The sequence below is a fragment of the Ursus maritimus genome, unplaced genomic scaffold, assembly GCF_017311325.1.
Source record: "Ursus maritimus isolate PB19 unplaced genomic scaffold, ASM1731132v1 scaffold_5, whole genome shotgun sequence".
In the NCBI taxonomy this organism is placed as follows: Eukaryota; Metazoa; Chordata; class Mammalia; order Carnivora; family Ursidae; genus Ursus; species Ursus maritimus.
Window position 1 is genome coordinate 284300 of NW_024426663.1, and position 20765 is coordinate 305064.

At 44.6% G+C, this 20765-nt stretch overlaps 1 protein-coding gene across 1 annotated transcript in view; it reads left to right on the forward strand.

Annotated features, from left to right (window-relative positions):
* The window catches only part of MCC (MCC regulator of WNT signaling pathway), a 246686-nt gene that overhangs the window by 141827 nt on the left and 84094 nt on the right, over positions 1-20765 (forward strand). The window contains exons 2-3 of the mRNA XM_008704936.2: positions 1580-1693; positions 14455-14597. Coding sequence (XP_008703158.1) covers positions 1580-1693; positions 14455-14597 — 257 coding nt within the window. The remainder of the gene's footprint in view (positions 1-1579; positions 1694-14454; positions 14598-20765) is intronic.

The window sequence follows — 20765 nt, forward strand, 5'->3', positions numbered from 1 at the left end:
ATCATCATACAGTGGGGAAAGGGCAGTGGCGGCCTTGGTGCTAGCACTGAGCTACCCATGGGGCCTTGAGTGAGCAAGTCAGTCTCTGGGTTTCAGGTCCTCACCTGCACATGGGGAGTGGGGGATGTCAAATACCCAGGGCCCTTTCCCCACTCAAACAACTATGATTATGACCCACAAGAGAGTCTACAAAACTTACATGGCCTCTGCGGTTTCTTAATTTGGAGTTCGTGGAAAGGTTCCAGAATGTGTCGTCACCATCATTAGATGGAATACATGCATAAACCCCCAAATCTTTACTCTTCTCTAGAAGAAGGGTCCATCCCCTGCATGGATTCTTAAGGGATCTGTGACCCAGGGAAGGTGAAGAACAACTGGTCTATTGTCATTTTATGGACAGACCTCTTCCATCCAGGAAAGCAGAGAGACTTGCCCCAAATTCACATCCTGTGCATCTTCCTGGCAATCTGGAAGGCCCAAAGGTGTTCTCTGTTCCAAGCTGGGTCCTTTCCCTGGTAGGGATGACCCATCCTGGACCCTCTCTGCCATGTGCTATGATGGAAATACGTACTCTCTGTGTCTCCCCATCTGGCCCAGTTTATGGTGTTAGTGTGAAGTTCAGAGCTTCGTCCGTCAGCTCTGCTTTCCTAATTTACCCCCAAGTCCTTCAGGTAGTCCTTCCCCCCAGAAGTAGGAGGGAGATGTAGGAGAGAGGAAGCATACCTGGGCTCACAGTTGGGATCTTAGTTTCTACTCCTATGTTTCTTAAAGAACATTTCAGCTCTACGTGTATTTTATCCTTCTTGCCAGAGGACAGGTGGTAAAGCCTCTCTCAAGACTTAGCATTGTGTATAACAGACCACAGTGTCTGACACTGAAGGAGAATCCTCAGATGGACAGTTCGGAGGTGGAGGGGGATACCCAGCTGTCTAAGGGGGGAGTAAGTTTGTGTCCCTCCCCACCCTACTGGAAGCAGAAGGGCCTCAAAAAGGTTGTACAATGGGAACACTGTGGTATTTGTGCTGAGACTTCATCACACAAAACCTTGTATCTGAAACCCAAAGTGACCTTTTCTGAGCAGCCGTAGCCCTGCATGAGAAGGCAAACACCGCCAGATTGCCTGACATTTCCTTTTTTAAATTTCAGGCATTCCTGATTTCAGATCGGCTCTTGATCTGTTGGTTTGCAGCCCTGATGCCATTAAGCGAAGTCATAGTCACTGCTGTTATAGTCTAACATAAACAACTTCCTCCTTCCTGCTGAGGTTGAGAATCAGGTAACCCACAGCAGCAATTAGTCTCACCCTTGCTGAATAACCGAGGGGAAGCCGTTAGAGTGAGGGGCTTTGCTCTCTCCCCTGATGTGACCACTGAAATTAGGTCCCGCTGCTCACGCGTGAGTTTTCTCCCTGTTACCTTTACAGTGACCATGTAACCCGGCTTGCCTGTACGACACCTAATTTAATAGCACCCATTGGAGACGAGGCATTTCCTTTTTATATGATCACACTAATTACAGGGAAGGAACAAGTTTCTGCCAAAGGATCTTACCTTGTGCCCCTTTCTTTCTGTCGCCGCAGCTCCACTTGGCAGCCCTGGCATCACTCAAGGGAGATGTAGTGGAGCTGAATAAACGTCTGCAGCAAACGGAGCGGGAACGAGACCTTCTGGAAAAGAAATTAGCCAAGGCACAGGTAAGGGATCTGGAGAGTTTTTTGTTTTTTGTTTAACTTTTGTATTTTTTATTTTAAGATAAAACGTAGATTGAGGAATCCCGGCAAATCAAGTTACGGGGTAATGAGCACATAGTCTCCTAGCACTGTCCAGGTCGGGAAGTAGAACTTGCCAGCCATTCCAGAAGTCCCTCCTTATGTCCCGTCCCAGTCGCACCCTCCCTCCCACCAAGGTGACCATCACTGTGATTTTTTATAGTCCTGTTTCCTGTCTCTTTACACTCTATCCCTGAAGTTTAGATGTCCCTAGGCAGTGGAGTTTAGTCTTGCTCATTGAAAAACTATGGGTTTCCTTTTGATTCTCTTAATTTACAGGGTTTGCTTCTATTCTTTGTTTGCTTTTTAATTAATCTGTTAGAAACCTGTCCTTTGACCTGTGGAGTTGCCTACAGTCTGGATGTTGCTGATTATACACTCACCATACAACTCACCCACGCTCCTCCGTCCCCTTTAGTTCCTGTAAAACGGCGGGTGGACCGAGAAGCTCAATCAATTTCATGTCTGGCAAGACTGTAGAGGGTATCTGTTGTCATGTGTGGCAAGACTGTAGAGGGTATCTGTTGTCTCACCGGGAGGCACGTCACGTCTGGTTGTCTCATTTTCTGTGATGTTAGCGGCTGTTGGCACTCAATGCCTATGTCCATTGATTCATTGAATTATTAGGACTTATAAATGATGATATTTCAGTTCTACCGTTTCTCATTAATTAGAATGCTTTTATAGAGACATCTCCCGTCATCTGTGATTTGTTGAAACATGGTTTGTAGAGGAAAAGCAGAACTCTTCATCTTTCTATTAACATTTTTCAAGAAAATGACCTATGGTCCCCTGAAATTGCCCAACAATTTTTAAAAATATTATGAAATTATAGATTTAAACATATTTGGGTTTTCATTCCACTGTAACTATGCTCTTTACAGAAACTCAAATTATATTATCTTTGGCTGGTATGAACCTCTTCAAGTTGGCTTCTGAGTCTTTTGACATAAGCCTAGTAGTTAGTCCAGACTCAACTAGTACATTTTTCGCCCCAAATCTGGTAGTAACCATTCTCTGAGCAACTCTTAACTTCTCTCAGCAGACAGTAGTATCTTAAGACCACAGTCTGGGTGCTAAGAGTGCTTATGGCTTCTAGGTTGGTCATTGTTTTCAGACTTCTTTTATAGACAGAGCCAAGAAATTCTTTATTTCCTTATTTATCTGCATATGCATGCACATATAACTTTTAAGATAAAATACCTTAGGAGTTCATACTAATAGCCCCAATTTAAATTCAGACTACAGTATACTTTTTTACCTAGCTTCTTCTATATTTTATCTGTATCTCCTTTCTTTCACACTAAGAGTCCTGGTTCTTATTGCTACAGAGGATGATTGAATTAGAATATTCCATAATTACTTAACTTGCTTCATTCCATATTATGTATAGTCTCAGAATAATATTACTACTGCCATAACAGACACGGTTCCTGAGAAGGATGTAAGTTTTTGTTGCTGTTGCATTATGCTCTCTTCACTCCCCCAGTTTTTTGCAGTTGTCGTGTCTCCACCCGCCTGACCATCTGGCCATTGCCACTCACGCTCTCCCCTTCTCGTCCTCATTTAGACTTCTTTAAGTAACTATATAGTTAGTGTTCGCCATGGTCCTTATGTCAGTGTTCCTCCTTTTATTTGTTCGTTTGTTGCCTGAAGCTGATTTTCTAGTAGATTCTCAGGAAGGGCTCAGAATCCTCTGCACCACGTTCTTGCTTGTTATTAACTGTATGTCTTCTTTGCCCCTCATACTTGAAAGACATTTCCGCTGGATAGAAAACCCTTGGCCTATCTTTACTTGAGAACATTTCCTTATTCTCTTTTGGTGTAGAGTGTTGCTCTCAACGTCTGAGAATATAGCTTTCTTTGCCTCACAGGACACTTAACTCTGATAGCATGTTTTTTCTTTATTTCTTTTTTTTTTTTAAGTCTAATAATTTTACTAGAGTAACTTTTTAAAAAAGATTTTATTTTTAAGTAATTTCTACACCCAGTGTGGGGCTGAAACTCACAACCCCGAAATCAAGATTCACACGCTCCACCGACCGAGCCAGCCAGGCGCCCCTACTAGGGTAACTCTTAATCTTAATCTGGTTTGATATGCTCAGGTTTGCTGTGTTTTCTTTTGATTATTTCTTTTAATCCTTTAATTTCAGGGAAGTTTTAAAAAATTACAGTGTTTAATATTAGTTCTCTTGCTTTGATTTTCTTCTTCAAGGATGCTTATTATTTGTATGTTAGATCTTTTTTGCCTGTTTTCAGTGTTTCGCTATCCACATCCTGTCTCTCCCTTTTTACTTGGTTTTTCCTGTTTGTTACTCATCTTCTGTTTCTTTCGGGGTATTATTTGTTGCGTTTATTTCTTCCCATGTGCCTTCTAGTTTAGTTTGTATTCCTGAAATGCATTTTTATTTTATTTCTAAATTTTTCCTGTGTTCTGTTACCATATGAGTTTTCTAATTCTGCATTATGTTCTTTCATGTCTATGTCATTTTATTTCCTTAAAGTCTTTTAGCTTATTTTGAAATAGTAGGCCTTGTTTGGGCTTTTTGGGGGAGTGGGATGTACCATTTTGGGGCATGCTTTCATGGTATATAGGGATATATTCTCTTTTTCCTTCCTTCTTATAACTTTGTATGGAATTTGACCTCAGTACTTCTCCATTTTTCATTTTTATATGAAAAATAGTTTCCCAGAACTTTTAGGAGGCAGGGTTTAAGATGGCTTCATAAGTTCATAAAGCTTAGTCTTCTCTTGTTTTCATTTCGTCAAAAATATGACAGCCTGCTTTCTGACACTTCCTGGCTCTGCTCCCTTCCCCTACTTCTGTCTGGATCTATCCCTTCCTTTGTCTCTGTTACTCCATCCTGTTCCATCCTGATTCCACCATCAGCAGTTTTTCCTGCTGGAAGCAAGTCCTGGGGCCAATCTTGAGTGTTCTCAGGGACCAGCTGCTTTCGCTCTCTCAGGTCTTACTGTGGGCCCCTTCCTCATTTACTCTCAGCTCAGGCAGAAACCCTCCCAGTGCTAGCCACTCTTTTCCAGTTGGCCCTCCTCACTTTCCTGTGTGTACTGACTGTTGATGTTGGGGTTTTCCAGTTCTCAAGTCCACCAGCCTTGCTGCTTCCCTCTGCTTCTGCCCACTCAGACACCCTTTTGGGCTTGTGGATGGTGTGGGTTTGTCCTTACTTGCTTGTATTTTGTTGTTCAAGAGGATACCTTGTCTCCAGGCATTTGTTTCTGCTGTATAAGGTGCTCTGTTTTTATGTGGGATTTCAGAGAGCTCTCAAAACCAGGCTGCCACAGTCCTCGGTCCGGATGACCTGTGGAAAGTTGTGAAAACTCATGTCTCATAATTGTAGATTGTTTGAGTAGGGAGGAAAGACCCTTTATACTTGAGATCATCTACTTCCACATTTGTCAGGCATCCCAGAGCGGTCAACTTGCTTACCCAAGTTCAAATGAATAGCTTAGCACCAGCTCCAAGACAAGGTCCCCAGTGTTCTTTCCTCATATAGGATGTTATACAGACAAAAACTTTTAGTTTTTGCTTAGATGAAAACTTACAGTATTTTCCTTCTGATTATAAAAGTAATAAAAATGTGATAGGAAAAGCTGGAAAGACAGCAATAAGGTATTTCAGTAGTGGGCTGCAGTGAATTAAAACATTTTTAATGCTTTTTGTTTGTTTCATGAGGCTTTTTGTTTTTTTTTAAGGAAGTGGTTATTTTTGTATTAAAGAAAAATATAAAATAGTGTTAGGTGACTGTTTTCTAATTTACAACCATCAAAGGCAAGCATTGTTAATAGTTCTTATCAGTGAGAATTTTTTTTTTTTTTAAAGATTTTGTTTATTTGAGAGACAGAGATAGTGAGAGAGAGCAGGAGCCCGGAGAAGCGGGAGAAGCAGGCTCCCCGCTGAGCAGGGAGCCCAATGCGGGGCTCCATCCCAGGACCCTGGGATCATGACCTGAGCCAAAGGCAGTCACTTAATGGACTGAGCCACCCAGGTGCCCCTGTGAGAATTTTTTTAAGAGAAAGAAATTGTGAAAGCTCTTAACTGGAAGTTGGCATGTACTGTAGTCTTGGATTTTTAAAAGATGACCAGGTGGGTATTTATTAAAATTTAAGCCTACAAAGACAGAGAAACTTGTGCAGAAGATGGTAGAGGATAATGGAAAACTTTTTCTGTGCTAAGTAAAGGATTGAGTTAGTTCCCTTTTAACTTATGGTCAAGACATTCTTATGTAATAATTTTTGGTGGCTCTTTACATCATAGTGCCATTAATTGACTCTATCCTGTTTGTATTCTTACACAAAAATACTTAAAAATTACTCTCTGTTCCTTTCAATGGAGATGCCTTTCCAATTCAGATACTGGGACCCAGGAAAGAGAACATAAAAAAAGGTCAGACTCACCAGTCTCATACCTTTTATAAAGATGAGATTTATGCAAGAAAAAATAAGAACAATGAGATGGCAGTGCCATGCTTCCTGTGTGAGTGATTCATGTTTGAGGCTTGACCAGATTGTGGAAGAGCAAGTTCATGCATAAATTTATGTTCTGTGGCTTTAGTAAGGTTTACCAGCTCTCTAAATATTATGGAGCTATGATTAAACTAAAATGTAAATGGTGGCTGTATTCATCAGAAAAAAATCAAAAAGAGCTTCAACATCTGTTGAGTAATTATTGATGGTGACGCTGAAACTAGTTGAATTAAAAAAAGGTTCATTATACATGGTCATAAGGTCAGCCTGCCAAGAGAGTTTTAAGAATAGTGATGGGAAGGGAAAAGCTGAGTAAAGGAGCCGAGGTCAGGTGTGATGGGGAAGGTAAAGTGCTTCTGTGTTCATTTTCTATTGCTGTGTAATAAGTTACCACAAAATTACTGGCTTCACACACATTTCTTAGCTCACAGCTTCTGTGCGTCAGGAGCTCAGGTATGGCTGAACTGGGTTCTCCGTATGTTTGCAATCAAGGTGTTGGCCAGAGCTGAATGCTCATCTGAAGGCTCAACTAGGGAAGAGTCCACTCACCCATGTCCTTGGCAGAATTTATTTCTTTGTGGTTGTAGGATTCATGACAGTTGGCTTTTTCAAAGCCGTCAATGCAAAGCAAGATTCTAGAGCAAGTTTGCTAAGACAGAATCTTACATAATGTCGTGCGAGCACCATCCCATCACCTTTGTCACATTGTATTAGTTAGAAGCCAGTCACAGGTCGCACCCAGGCTCAGTGAGAGGGTATCACACAATGGGGATACAGGGATCACTGGGGGCATTTTGGAGGCTGTTCACAGCTTCCCGGGGGATTTGATTAACAGCACCACTGTTAGCGGATGCCAGTGGTGATAGTCACACCACTTCTTTAGCTCTCTTTTGTGCCAGGCAGTGTGCCGAGCATTCTGCTTGCTTTATCTCAGGGAGTTCTCATAATGACCTCTGGCGCAGGTACTATTAACATTGCTGTTTTACAAGTGAAGAAATAAAGGGTTAGGAAATTTGAGTATCTTGCCTGAGATTATGTGGCTGCAAATACCAAGAGTTAGAATTTGAATCCAGGTTTTGTGGGGATCCACAGCTGTATTAATCCTGTATTGTCTTGTAGGCTGCCCAGGCTGCCCTTAGCATCCAGAGGGGTTCTGGAAGTGGGTGGGGCATGATGCACGGGTCCGTTTGGTTTAAACCTCCCTACCATCCCCATCAAACAGGTGCACAGACACATGCATACATTTGCACCAACATTAAACAGCCTTGTGGGAACAGCCTTTGGGAAACTGGCAGAGATTCTATACAGTACTGGTTCGATGCTTTCAGCATTTTGCTCTTTATTTAGTTCCAGCAATTTTAAATTGCTGCATTTTTTAAGGGCTATAGAATGATATATCTCAAACAAGCTTATGAATCCCATTGAAATCAGTCAGTGGTAATACAGAACACTTTCTAAGCTCTCTATCTTTAGATAGCAGATCTTCTGAATTTCCTACCTCATGGCTTTTAGGAAGAAAACATAAATAGTTTTCACTAAAGGTAATGGAGAGAGCACTTTCTTGGTGCTTTCTTGTTGTATGAGATACTTCAAGGTACAGTTTGGATGTATTTGTCAGGAATGTCCTCCATTCCTTTCTTACTTGTTTCTACTTTTCTTTGGTAAATTGCACTAGCTGTTTTGCTCATCAAGGGCATTTCCATTTGTGCTGGGCCTCTTTGTTTAGTTGGCCTGGTTCCTCCCATCTTCCCCATGGGAGAACCTGGGCAAGGACTTAGAATGAGGATGGAAATACCCTGAGTACTATTACTGAGACCAATCCAGTGTGACCCTGAGAAAGTAGCATGACTTCTTCGCATATTTTAAAAGGGAGTGATGCTGACCCCCTTCACCAGGATGGTTGAGAGGGTTAAGAGATTAATGATGGCATTGCATTTTTCAAGAATGCTCTTAGGTTTGACAGCTGAGACTAATGTGATGATTAAAGATCAGTGGCCTCTGTGGAGTAAGATAAAACCCAGTGAAGAACATTAACAAAACCATAAAGCTCCTTAGCATCACCACATTGCACAGGGTTTTTCCAACAAGGGCTCAGGTTCTCAGACCAGTCTGTCTCAAGGCTGACTCATGGCTTTATCCCAGGATTGCACCAATAGCAAAGATATTCTTGGTGGTTGGAATGATACGGATTGTTTTTATTAAACATTTTTGCATATAGGCAATTTCACCAATTTATGTGGCTAGACCTATGTATTTATATAGATTTTAAAGTTGCTTCCTCATCATGATAGGGGGACTGAAACCTAGGGAAAATGCTCAGAGTATATATTAAGTGCCAGATGAAATTCAGGAAAAAAAAACAAAATTTCATCATATCTGATCCCAGTCTTTTTTTCTTTGCCTTTCACACCGACCATTGTAGTTGCAGGAGAAATCCTAGTGATTCTGACCTCCAAAAATTCATGGCAGGCAAGAGGCTGCAACCACAGGCTTGCTTCCTTTGCTATAATGTAGTATCTCAAAAACTGAATATAGGCTGGGAGGAGGGAGAGCCCTGGATGCAATTCCCTACGATAATAGGAAAAAAGTGGCAGCATGTTGTTTGAGACCATTTCTTATTTTGTTCAACTGAAATTATATGGGGTATTTCTGTATGGCGAGGAGAAGAAAATCATCCCTCACTTGTAAGTTTTGCTGGAAGAAGCTGCCATTCCTCCCTGTTAAGAAAGTTGTCGCTGAATAATTGACTTTGGCAGCTAAAGCTGGCTTGATGGGAACTGGAGGGACCGAGAATTCCCCATCTTATAACCCCTCGTGTCTACTTTTCTATTTTGGTGCTCCAGGGGGTTGAGGAGAGAGTTGTCTGGGTTTTCTACCTCCATTTGATATTAGAAGGCATACTGTTTGTGTTTCCAGGAGTTCACTGGGTCAGGGAAGGAGACCAAGGAGGGTGACTCTGCTGCCTCTGGAGATCTTTAGGCAAATGGTACGGGGACAAGCCTGCAGGTCAAGGAGCTGGGAGGGAGTGGTGGGGTGGGGGGCGAGAGGGTTTTTCAGAGGGTTCTGCTTGTTGCCTAGGATATAACAAATCAGTCACTTTACATTTTGTTTTCATCTGTAAAATGGTCGTATTGTCAGAATGTGCAGTGATAAATAACCCCAAAGCCACCTCAGTGGCTTAACATATCAAAAAATTATTTCTTGTTTCTTGCTAAGAGCTCAGTAGGGCTGGCAGGAAACTGTCCTGCATTGTCCTCCACCAGCCTCCTAAGCTGGTGGGCTTCTACTGTCTGGAACACTGCCAGCAGTCATGGCCAGGGACGGGAATGTAGCAAATCCCAAAGGAGCTCTTAAAGGCTTCTAGGCACAAGTGATACAAATTCATTTGTACCTCATTGGCTAAAACAAGTCATGTGGCCATATCTGCTTCAAGAGGGAAAGAAAGTATTATCCCGCCATGTGCATGGATGGAGGTGAACCAGAGTCTTCATGAATATCCCTGTTGGCTACCGGGGGTGCTGATGCTTACGGGGTGCACGCCCCACGTGGTGGTCCTGGCAGAGCCCCGTGTACATACTGGAGAGAAATGAACGCCATTGGAAAAAGGGTTTTGTTAATGACTTACGAAAAAAGTGGACATCTATCATCTTTTAATGTATATAAAGTACTTCAACTTGTAACTTAAAAATCAAAAAATGGGGCACCTGGGTGGCTCAGTCATTAAGCATCTGCCTTTGGCTCAGGGCGTGATCCTGGCGTTCTGGGATCGAGCCCCACATCAGGCTCCTCCACTATGAGCCTGCTTCTTCCTCTCCCACTCCCCCTGCTTGTGTTCCCTCTCTCGCTGGCTGTCTCTATCTCTGTTGAATAAATAAATAAAATCTTTAAAAAAAAATCAAAAAATGTGTGCAGACATTAAGGAGTAATCATAGAAGTCCTACTCCTTTTTCCTGTTTAGTTGTCATTGTATTACTGTCTCGGTTGAGGCTTTACTGGGATACCTGCCGAGCTTGACCTAGCCTGTGCCCCTGTGCAGCGGAATACCTGAAACCACCGACCCTCCCAGGCTAAACAAGGCTCTCACGGGTCATGAAAACTCAGGGGGGTGAGAGGCATGGGTCAGTCACGAGAGCAGAGTGTGCTCATAAGATCGGGCGTGACTTGAACAGACCAGTCCGGCCCGTGCGGGAGCTTGCCAGCTCAGGAACGTGCCGTCACGCGCAGCATGGCTTTGTCTGTCCCGGGGGCCGTCACTCATCTTCCCCTTTTCCTGCACTCAAGTGCCCCTTCCCTGGGGTTGGTCTTGCGCAGTTCAGTGGGAGCTGCTGAACAAGGGTGTTCTGCTGGGTTCTTGGGCTTGTGCAGGTGATGACTTGTCTTCTCCTGCCCCATTGCTCCACCTCGTCCTGCCCCGCAGCACGGAGATCAGGGCTTCAACCTATCTTTGGATACGACGAGTGTGCAGAGGATGGGTGAAGTGTGTTTAATGTGATACCTCGAGGGGATGTTGAATTGTTCAGATGAGGCTTGGGCAGTGTCTTCTCAAGCCATCCAGTCACCTTGAGGCTGGGCGTTTTGATAATTCTTTCCCAGTGTTCTCTTTTCACTGTGTAAACAATCTCCAGGGTACCGGTCTATCATTTCTCCTTGGCCCACCCTCCATTTCTGTCCACGTTTCTTATTCTCCAGCAGAGAATTCCACCTGGAAGCTGTGACTGCAGTTCCCTTCAGAGGACATGTCATAGTGACCCCCACCGTGTGGCATTCAGCCCGGTATCTTAAATGTTATGGAAAATCAAGATATATCTATTATTTTTAGGAAGAATTAAATTATAGAGGCTTTCCACTATTTTAAGAAACCACACTTATGGAAAAAATATAGGAACATAAACCATATATCTTTGCCTTCAGCTCAGATTTTTTTTCTCCGATATATTCTTGTTGCTGCTCCCAAATGAACCCCTAGTTCCAAATATACATTATGAGTCTTTTGTCTCCTTTTAGCTACAAGTGCTGTTCTGTCTGAATCATCAGGCTTCCTGTTGTCTCTTGTTCATACTCATACCCTCCAGGCAGACTTCCCAGTTACAAGCAGGGGCGAAGATGGTACAGTACCAGAGAGCATGCTCTTGTTATCTGGGCATCGGCCATCTGCTCTGCCGGCAACCTGGGCACCCCCCTCCCCACCCAAATCTTACCTGTTAGGCAGCTCACAACAGTCACCAGGGAGGCCCAGAGGGCTCTTGGTGATTATCAGTAGATCGTGTGCCTTTTTCTTGTATGAATCTTTGCACATCTTCATTTTTAAGTGAATTTTGCAATTTCTGGTCTGCCCTGGTGGTGGTGGTGGGCTCTTGACCTCTAAAGACTGTGAAGGAGGAGCTGTAAGTGGGGAACTAAAGGAGAGTGAGGGGCACCTGGCTGGCTCAGTCTGTTAAGCATCCACCTTTGGCTTGTCGTGATCCTGGCACCCTGGAAATGAGCCCCACCCCTGGGCTTCCGGCTCAGTGGGGAGTCTGCTTCTCCCGCTGCCCCTCCCCCTGCTGGTGCTCGTTCCATCATGTGCCTCCTCTCTCTCTCTCTCTCTCAAATAAATAAAAATCTTGAAAAAAAGATGAAGGAGAGTGAGAGCTGTTCAGTTTGTAAAGGGAAGCATTTCACAGTGATTTTTTTTTTAAGTAAAGATTTTATTTGTCGGAGAGAGAGGGAGAGAGCACAAGCAGGAGGAGCCGCAGGCAGAGGGAGAGGCAGGCTTTGTGCTGAGCAGGGACCCCGAGGTGGGACTCTGTCCCAGGACTCTGGGATCATGACCTGAGCCGAAGGCAGACACTTACTGACTGAGCCACCCGGGCGCCCCGTTTCACAGTGATTTGTAGCCCTAGAGAGCTGAGTATGGAAAACCAAAGGGGAGGAGCACGCAAGATGACCGTGCAATAGGAGTTATCTCATAAACGAGATCCAGGTCAGGCTGGGTATTATCTTGTAATTTTTTTTTTTTTTTTTAAGATTTTGTTTATTTATTCGACAGAGATAGAGACAGCCAGCGAGAGAGGGAACACAAGCAGGGGGAGTGGGGGAGGGAGAAGCAGGCTCCTAGCGGAGGAGCCTGATGTGGGGCTCGATCCCAGAACGCCAGGATCACGCCCTGAGCCGAAGGCAGATGCTCAACCGCTGTGCCACCCAGGTGCCCCTATCTTGTAATTATTTTAAGACCTAAAACTGGTGGTTTTCATAAGAGTGCCAGCTACACTGACACACGTACGTACTGTGCGTGCGCACACACACACACACACACACACACACACTTACACAATTTGAAGGTAGAAATAAAGATTAACAGCAAAAGCTCCTAGATATTTTGCAGGGATGGAGAGAAACTGTATTCCGCTGTGAGTATGTTCCAGAGAAATATGAACCTTTTTCATTTATTGACAGATATTGTCTCTGACACACTGTCATTTTGTGGACTTCTGTTGTTCCTTATAAAATATGGTAGGTCATGGATGAAAAGGCATAACTTCATGGAAAGAGTATTTGTGGCTTCTTAGGGTTTTGATCTGTTTAGGACAGCTTCCCTGTGGGCGTGACTTTATCCTTGCCTCAGTTTCCAGGTACTTCTTGTGTGTTTGACCTTGAGGTAATTTGATGTTGCCGGTTGTCCCTGAGAACAGAAGTTCACATCACTATTTCTCTGACAGTAGCCATCTCACAAAGATCTGTGATACAGCTTCCACAACCTCGTTGTCTCCAATCTTGTTCCTGGAGCTCTGAGCAGCCCCTACATTAATACTGATAAGGTGGTTTGTAGGTGTGGTCTCAGCCGAGATATATACCACCATATTTAGCAGACTTATTTGCTGCGTACTTCTGTTTCAGGATGGAGTTGGGCTTGTAGTGTTCTGCTTATCTTTGAAGGCATTTGTCCCTGCCCAGTGGCTTCTGGGTTACCCCATGGAAGGCAACAGATTTAGGGAGGGAAGAGGACATTGAACTTGGTGGGTGAGAAGTCTTACCCTCGCCCGTCTGCCACCGGCCCTGAAAGTGCAAAGCTGGCAAGTACATATGGCTCCTGGCATTAGGAAAGCCTCACTGAAACAAAATTAAAATTCCTCTGCTGGACAGGAAATTAATCAGGGCTGAATGCAGTAGACAGGGACAGAAGCTAGCTTCCTTGTTCCATCACTGATGAGTGTTGTATTGTTATGCAAACGAGATTAAATGCACAGGGACTGGTGGGGCGTTGAGGAGGGGCCGAGAAGTGAAGGAGATGAACAGGTTCCTTAGCATCTAAACTCAAGCTACAAAAATGTTTTTAAAGCGTCTGCTGCCTGTTAGACCATCAGATGCCGAGCAAGGGAAGCGCCTCAGCTTCTTCTGCCATTGTTTCTGCAAAGCAGTCTCCTTGACAGGGGGATATATTGCAGGTGATTCGTTCCATAACGCTACTAGGTCGACCACAGTGAGGCACGCCGTTTGCCAGGTGTTAGGGCTAAATCATGAAAACACCCAGCTCCTGCCTTCCCAGAGTTCCTAGTCTGGTAGAAAAGGAAATTGGAAGGAATGAGACCTGCAGCTAACCAGCCAGATAAGAAATGTTGCCATACCATTTAGGATTATTTGGTTGAAAAGTGGCTGAAACATACCCCAGCAATGGCAACAAAAAAGGGAATGAATTAAAAATAAATAAATTTTTCATTAAAAGACAAAGGAATGCATCGGTACAAGGAAAACTGAACAGTGACAAGGGAACATGGGGGAAAGCTCGGGGGTCTAGGTGTCAGGCCCCTCAGTCAAGTGAGTGAACTCCATGCAATCTTACGTCCATTCGCTCAAGATTCATATTCCCAAAAGAAGGTATCTGATGGATCCAGCTCGGGCCACTTGCCTACTTCCTGGCGAGGGAAAAGCGAGAGACTTAGATAATGCCACAGAGATTGTCAGTAATGGCAGACGCACTTCCCCCCAAAGACAGAACGAATGCTACAAAGGCAAAGACTTTGTCCATGGCGGCAGGGGAGGGGTGCATTATAAAATTTAACTGTCGTTGTGGCTTCGGGGATTCCTGGCTGATGCGCGTGCTGTGTTTATTCGGAGCATGGCCGACGTTGAGGTTGTGGTGCTTTGAGACCGTAAAATTGAGCGTCACCCCTCCATAGGTGTGTCCACTCATTGGCACTTCTGTCTTGTTCTCTTGATCCCAGTGTGAGCAGTCCCACCTCATGAGAGAACATGAGGATGTCCAGGAGCGAACGACGCTTCGGTACGAGGAGCGCATCACGGAACTCCACAGCATCATTGCTGAGCTCAATAAGAAGATAGACCGCTTGCAAGGCACCACCATCAGGTAGTGAGCTCCCAGCGGCTCCTTTCTCTCTGCCCCTCTGGGCTCTGACCTGGCTCTTGGAGCTGAAGTCCTCCCGATGAATAAGAATGATGTTTTATTTGCAGCTAAGACTTACAGTTATTAACAACGCTCTTTACCATGTTAACCATGCCCTTTCCCCTCCACTATTCTGTTCTCATCTTGATCGCCGTGAGGGCTCCCCTGGAAGGTAGCCGGGCTGGGAGCTGTAATCCTCAGCTTGCTGATGAGAGTGTGGAAGCAGAAGTGGGTGAAATGATTGGTGAGCGAGTTCTGAAGGGTGCTCGTCCGTCTCCCAGTGTCCCTACCACCTCTCGAATCCACCAGGTCTGCTCTCGATGTGCGAGCTGTGTGCCTCCCCTGGGAATTTTGAGAGACCTATGAGTGTGGCTTAGGACTAAGCAGTACGTCTGCTTCGAGATAATCTAACATCTTGAGCTCACCCGAAGTTGACTTACCAACATCGATGTGGCCTCTTACAAACTCCTAGGGTAGGGAACAAGATCGGATATATGATTTTACTGGCAAAAAGGCTGGGGCTTAAAAATATTAAGGGATTCCTTTGAAGTTTCAGTTAGCAGAGGCCAGAGGTGGAGTTAGAACCCACAGTCTCTCTGCTTTTACTTAATATTCTTTCCATGACAGTGACTTGGGGGCCCTGCTTTCCTTGTCAATCAGTTAACCCCTAAGGCTCTTGCGTGCAGCATGTAATTGGTGTGTCTGCCCAGCTGTTCCGAGGAGGGGTTTGCTTTGAGTGACTTAGCCGGGGACGAGAACTTTGATCTTCCTGCCTGTCCTGGGGGAGCAGCCCTGAGGAAAGCAAATGGTTGTCACCCACCTTTATGGAGAAAGAGGGCTTCGTTCACTGAATGTTTGTCCAGCCGCGATCGGGGCCGTCGTAGAGGCAACTGCTTTGAACTCTCCCTCCAGAAGTCCCGGTTAGAAGACTGTCCGGGCGCATTTGCTCCAAGTCTGAGAGAGGAGTGACAGGGCTATTTGATGAGGGTCCTGATGGGCCTCTGGTTTTCTGGGGAAAATCGTGGGGAACTTAGCACTGAACTGGAGCCACACGGTAAATTCCATACTCCAGTTTAGACCCTCAAGGCCTTTAAATTGTATCCCGGTCGTCAAGTGATTGTAGGTTAGAAACGCATGAGCAGAGAAGAATTTTCAGACCAGAGAAATGATTATAGCAGATTTAAAGGAGGCTGACAGAGTACATTGGCAAATTTGTAATTTCCATTAAAACATGTTGCACTTTGAAGCACTTGAGAAGGTGAGGGCAAATGGGCTCAGTGAGTTGTGGAAAAAAAAGCACCACACGTCACCTGGAAAACTCAGTTTCGGGATGTTTAAATTGAATATAATGGCCAAACTGCTTCGTGTTAAAATACAGTGAGCTTCTTGACCATAAACATTTATTGGTGCCTTTTATTTAAAGGGATATCGTTTCAGTGCAGATGTCACATTAAATTCTGCCAGTTTCCACTATGTAAACGAGCTGCCCCCTCCTTGAGGGGACTCCCCGCAGGCCTTGCAGACATGTGGGCCAGGAAGACAAGGCTCTTCTGGTCCCCTGACCTCCTCAGCTAAGGCATGTCTCCTGCCCCCAGCACTCCAGGGATTGGTTTGCCCTCAGGTCCTGAGATGCTGTGCTAGACTGAGTGCGGTGGAAGCCAGACACCTTGGAGGAACTCCAACAGCCCTCGCAAATCTAAGGGGTGCAGAATGGATTGTCACACTAGTCCGATACAATGCTGGTACCTTATAGACTTTCTTGTCACTTTTGTTTGGGCCTGAGTTAGGAATTTATTGGAAGTGCTGGAAAATAATTAGTACGGTAATAGTTTATCATAGTAAGCTATGATATAGCCATATGTAAGCAATACTAAATTGCTTAAGTAAAAAAAAAAAAAAAGCCTCATAGCTTTAAACTTTCATCTCAAGTCACAGTCAGAATGGGGGCCTTCTGTGGCTGCCCTAGAGGACACTCCTCCCATCTCCTGTAGCCACAGGGCTAACACAGCCAAGAATCAGACACTGCAGGTGGCTAATTCCAACATAAGCTGAATTCACAGCCACATCAGATCTCTAAGGTAAAGATGAAGCATTGATAGGAAAAGAAGAAATGGTGAGAATTTGAATCGAGACACCTGGTAGGTTTCAGTGAATCAGAAAACCTAGAGCCTACAAACTCCGGTCCTACAGAAGTACTCCGCCTCCCTGTCCGATAAAGCTAGTCTGTCTTTGCTTGCAGACTCTGTAGCAATCTGATCCCAGGTGAGGGGTGCCGGGTATATATACTTAGGGCTAGGTCCCTCAGGAATAAAGATTGCTAATTATTTCACTCCGTGAAGAACTCTAACCAGCTAAGGTGCTGGCCAAACACTAAGAAAACAGGGATTTCCTAGTGGAAGAAGGAAGTTAGAAACATCAACTCTAGTCTTATGGCCAGTTGCAGGAAGGACGGCTAGACTGTGCATATTTTCGTGCTTAGTTGTGTGTATATTCAATTTATTTTATCCTCTTAATTTCTCCTATTATACAAGGTGAGCTGGTATTGGTGAAACTTATCTGGTGGTTAGATTAGATGGTATCTACGAGGACTTGCCACTGAACTAGAAGAGAAGTGGGTGCCTGACGGTGGCTACCATACTGATGGGACTCAGGGTCTCCCACTTTGGTGAGAAGGTGAATCCATTCACATTTGAATGAGGGATGGTTACAGAAGCTTGGTGTCATTGCTATTGCAATCTGGAAATTTCAGCGTGTGAGAGAGGCTGTGTATGGTTGTCGGGTAGCCAAAGAGGGTGGCCGATGACATGTTATCTAGCACCTGGTTCCATTCCCACCCCTTCTCTCTACTCTCCCCAGAATCAAAGAGGCTGGACCTTGGGACTACTTCCCAGATTGCCTTAATAGCTGGGTTCCGGAGACAGTTTTGGTTCTGCCAGTGAGGTGCCTTTGAGTGGGTTGGAAAGTGGAAGGGAGGTGGGAGCCATCGTTCCTCAGGCCATGATGGTGGCAGCTGTTTCAGAGGCTTTCGTGGGCATGAGGTCCTGCACCTCAGAGCCGGGAGCTGTGGGCAGGTGTGAAGGCAGTGGCAGTTCACTGACCTTTGAGGAGGGATCCACCGCTGGGATGGCAAATCTGACCGCTCCCGGTGGCCTCCACCCACACTTCTCTGGTCCTTCCACCAGTTACGCAAGCGTGGGACTGCCTAACTTAAATCTCTTCTACTTGCACCACCCAGTGTAGTTCATGTTCCTCACTGAACCCTGCCTAATGCACCCTAAATCCCATCTCCCAGGAATACACACTGAACATTTTGTATGTGTATTCATGAATATTTTAAATAAATTGGATCATGTAGCAAACAATGTTTTGTAATATATGCTTTTTCACTTAACTATGTTATGAGTGGCTTCTTTTAATGCTCATCTGACTTGGGGAGATTATATAATGGGATGGGGAAAATGGAAAAATACATCAGTAGCGCACTTTGAAATGGGGGAGTGGATTTCTAAGCAAATTAAACATGAGCTCTTTTGTTTACTGAGGAGATTTTTTTTTTTTTAAGATTTTATTTATTTATTTGAGAGAGTGAGAGCGAGAGAGCAAGAGAGGGGGCGGGCAGAGGCAGAGGAAGAAGCTGGCTCCCTGCAGGACTCGATCCCACCACCCTGAGATCATGAACTGAGCTGAAGGCAGACACTTAACTGACTGAGCCACCCAGGCGCCCCTGAAAATCACTAATGACTTCTTAACTGAAAAATCCAGGGACCTTTTCTTGTTTCTGCTCCTTTTCTGCAGGATTTGCTTCCAAATCTTCCTTCCTGGTGTGTTTTTCGTGAACTTCTAGGACCCTGTATCTTTTCTTCTGTTCCTAAGATTCGCCTTCAGCCTTGGCTCTTACCCTGGGCTCTCCCCTCCCCTTTCACCTCGAATGGCTGCAGCCCTACAGCACTGACCCCTCCTCTCTGATACCTCCCTCTGCATTGGCACTTCCCCCTTCTCCTTTGTCTGCACAATGCGAATTTGGCAACAAAGATAATATGCAAATCCCGTCTACTCTAATGTAGTCCAGCCTCTAAAAACTCATACCTGTGCCACGAGCCTGACCTTTCCATTTGCCCAGTTATTCACCAAAAGATTCGTAGATGAGTCTGTCTTCCTTTTTGCTAGAGGGAAAAATAAGAGGTGGAATTGCAGCAAGAATTGGGACTTAACACTGATTTCCTGCTTTAGAGCCTCTAGGAGAATCGAAAGGAATACATTTCCTCGTTGTATCTAAAAAATCTTTGTTCTTTAAAAGAATGATGGCATTTCAGGGCAAATCTGCCTTTACTTGTCAGGAAGAGTGTAGTTCAACAAAACCCCACCAGGTCAGGTAGGCTGGGTTAGCCGGACATAGTTGACTGACAGGTGCCAAGGCAGGCAGGTGTCCACCTGGGTCTTGTCCCCAGATCAATCCAGTGTCAAGGCATGAATGTGCATGCCAACATAGAATAGACATGGGGGTTGCTAAAGCAGTAATATTTGTATCAAATATTACTGATTCCATAGTACTTCAGCTTCAGGTCTGGAAAGTGGGGAAAAGAATTAGCCCTTCATTGACTCTTCCCTTTTCAGATAAGATCATTTCACCCCTAGCCTGTAATAAGAAGGAATCTTTAAAAATCATCGTCAGCAGCAACCACCAGATCTCCTTAGATCACTATATTTGTTGTTTCATTGGTCCTAAATTTAGGAAAGAGGCTGTATTGCTCACTAGTTGCAGAATCTTGGGTAAATCGCTTAGCCTCTTGAAGCTTCAGTCGTCTTATTTGTAAGTTAAAAGTATTGATCCTGGCTTTGATGAACCCTAAGATCTCTGCCGGTCTCACCTACTTACATAGGTGGTGGGTACAGTCTACTGCCTGCGTCCTTGGGAGCGTTTTTCTTTTTGTTTTGTCAGTTAAGCTCCTAGCACACATGAATCATTGTCTAAGAGCAACTTGGAAGCACTTCACAAATGCTCCTAGGTGAATGAAGGTACATTTAGAATCCTGTGAGGTGAGTCTTTATCTTCCAAAGAGAAACACCTGAGCACTTTGTAATTCTGTAGAAACTACGACAGTAGTGGATAATTACCAACATGTATCAGTCGATCAAGCTTGCTTCTGGGTTGTTTGTTTTGTTTTGTTTGGCTTAAAATGATCACTTCTTGGATCTTTTCTTCCTTCTCAGCTCCAGCAATAGCAGCTGGTGTTCTTTGGGGAGATCCTTTCCCCCCCGAAGAAATAAGTTACCATTTGCTAAGAGTTACTGTATACACCGCAGAAGGAAGCAAGCAATGAAGTCACTTTGAGACGCTGATGCTGTGGTGTTAGCTAGACATTTTTACCAGCCAGGTGATTCCTGCTGCACAGAGCAGCCTGGAAAACACACCTCATGTTCTTGCTTTTGTAAAACTGCTGGGACTGATGGAGGCTTTTGCCTTCTCGTTCCATTGCTCTGGATGAACCAGAGCTCCCGAATAACAGAGTAGAGAGAAAGCGCCGAGCACCAGTCCTCTACCTACAGTGCAATCACAGACCGGCCGGCCGCTTACAAAAGGCCCTGAGAGAATTGGCTTTTGTTTTTTCTCAGTCCCAGATTCCAGCCTCTTTTTAGGAATGATGCCAGTGTTGATGTTCAGGAGATGATAGGGATGTGCAACTGTATGGATTTTTTAACCAAAGTCAGTGGGAGAAACAAAAGGGTTACACATGCTGTAATATGTGGGTTCAGTTTAACCATTTTTCTACCTCCTTCTTCGTGGTACAGAACCCTGCCTGATCTCACAAGGTTGCTTTCTGCCTCTCGTTACTATTTACTTGATTTGCATGAGCTGTTTCTATGATTGCCGTAAGGAGGAATCTTAACCAGGAATTATGTGTGCCCAGCTCTGCCCTTCCCTTTGGAGTCAAGAACACAGACCTTCGGCACTTCCCCCCACTTGTTTTCTGTGTTTCCATATGAGAGCTTGGCAACACTTCATCCCCTGAATTCCTAGACTTCATCATTTTAATTTTGATTCTCCTGTCTAACTCTAATGACTTGCCTCCTCCGATACAGTAAGTTCACCTTCTGATCAAAATGGCTTGAGTGCCCCTCTAGCCTCACGGT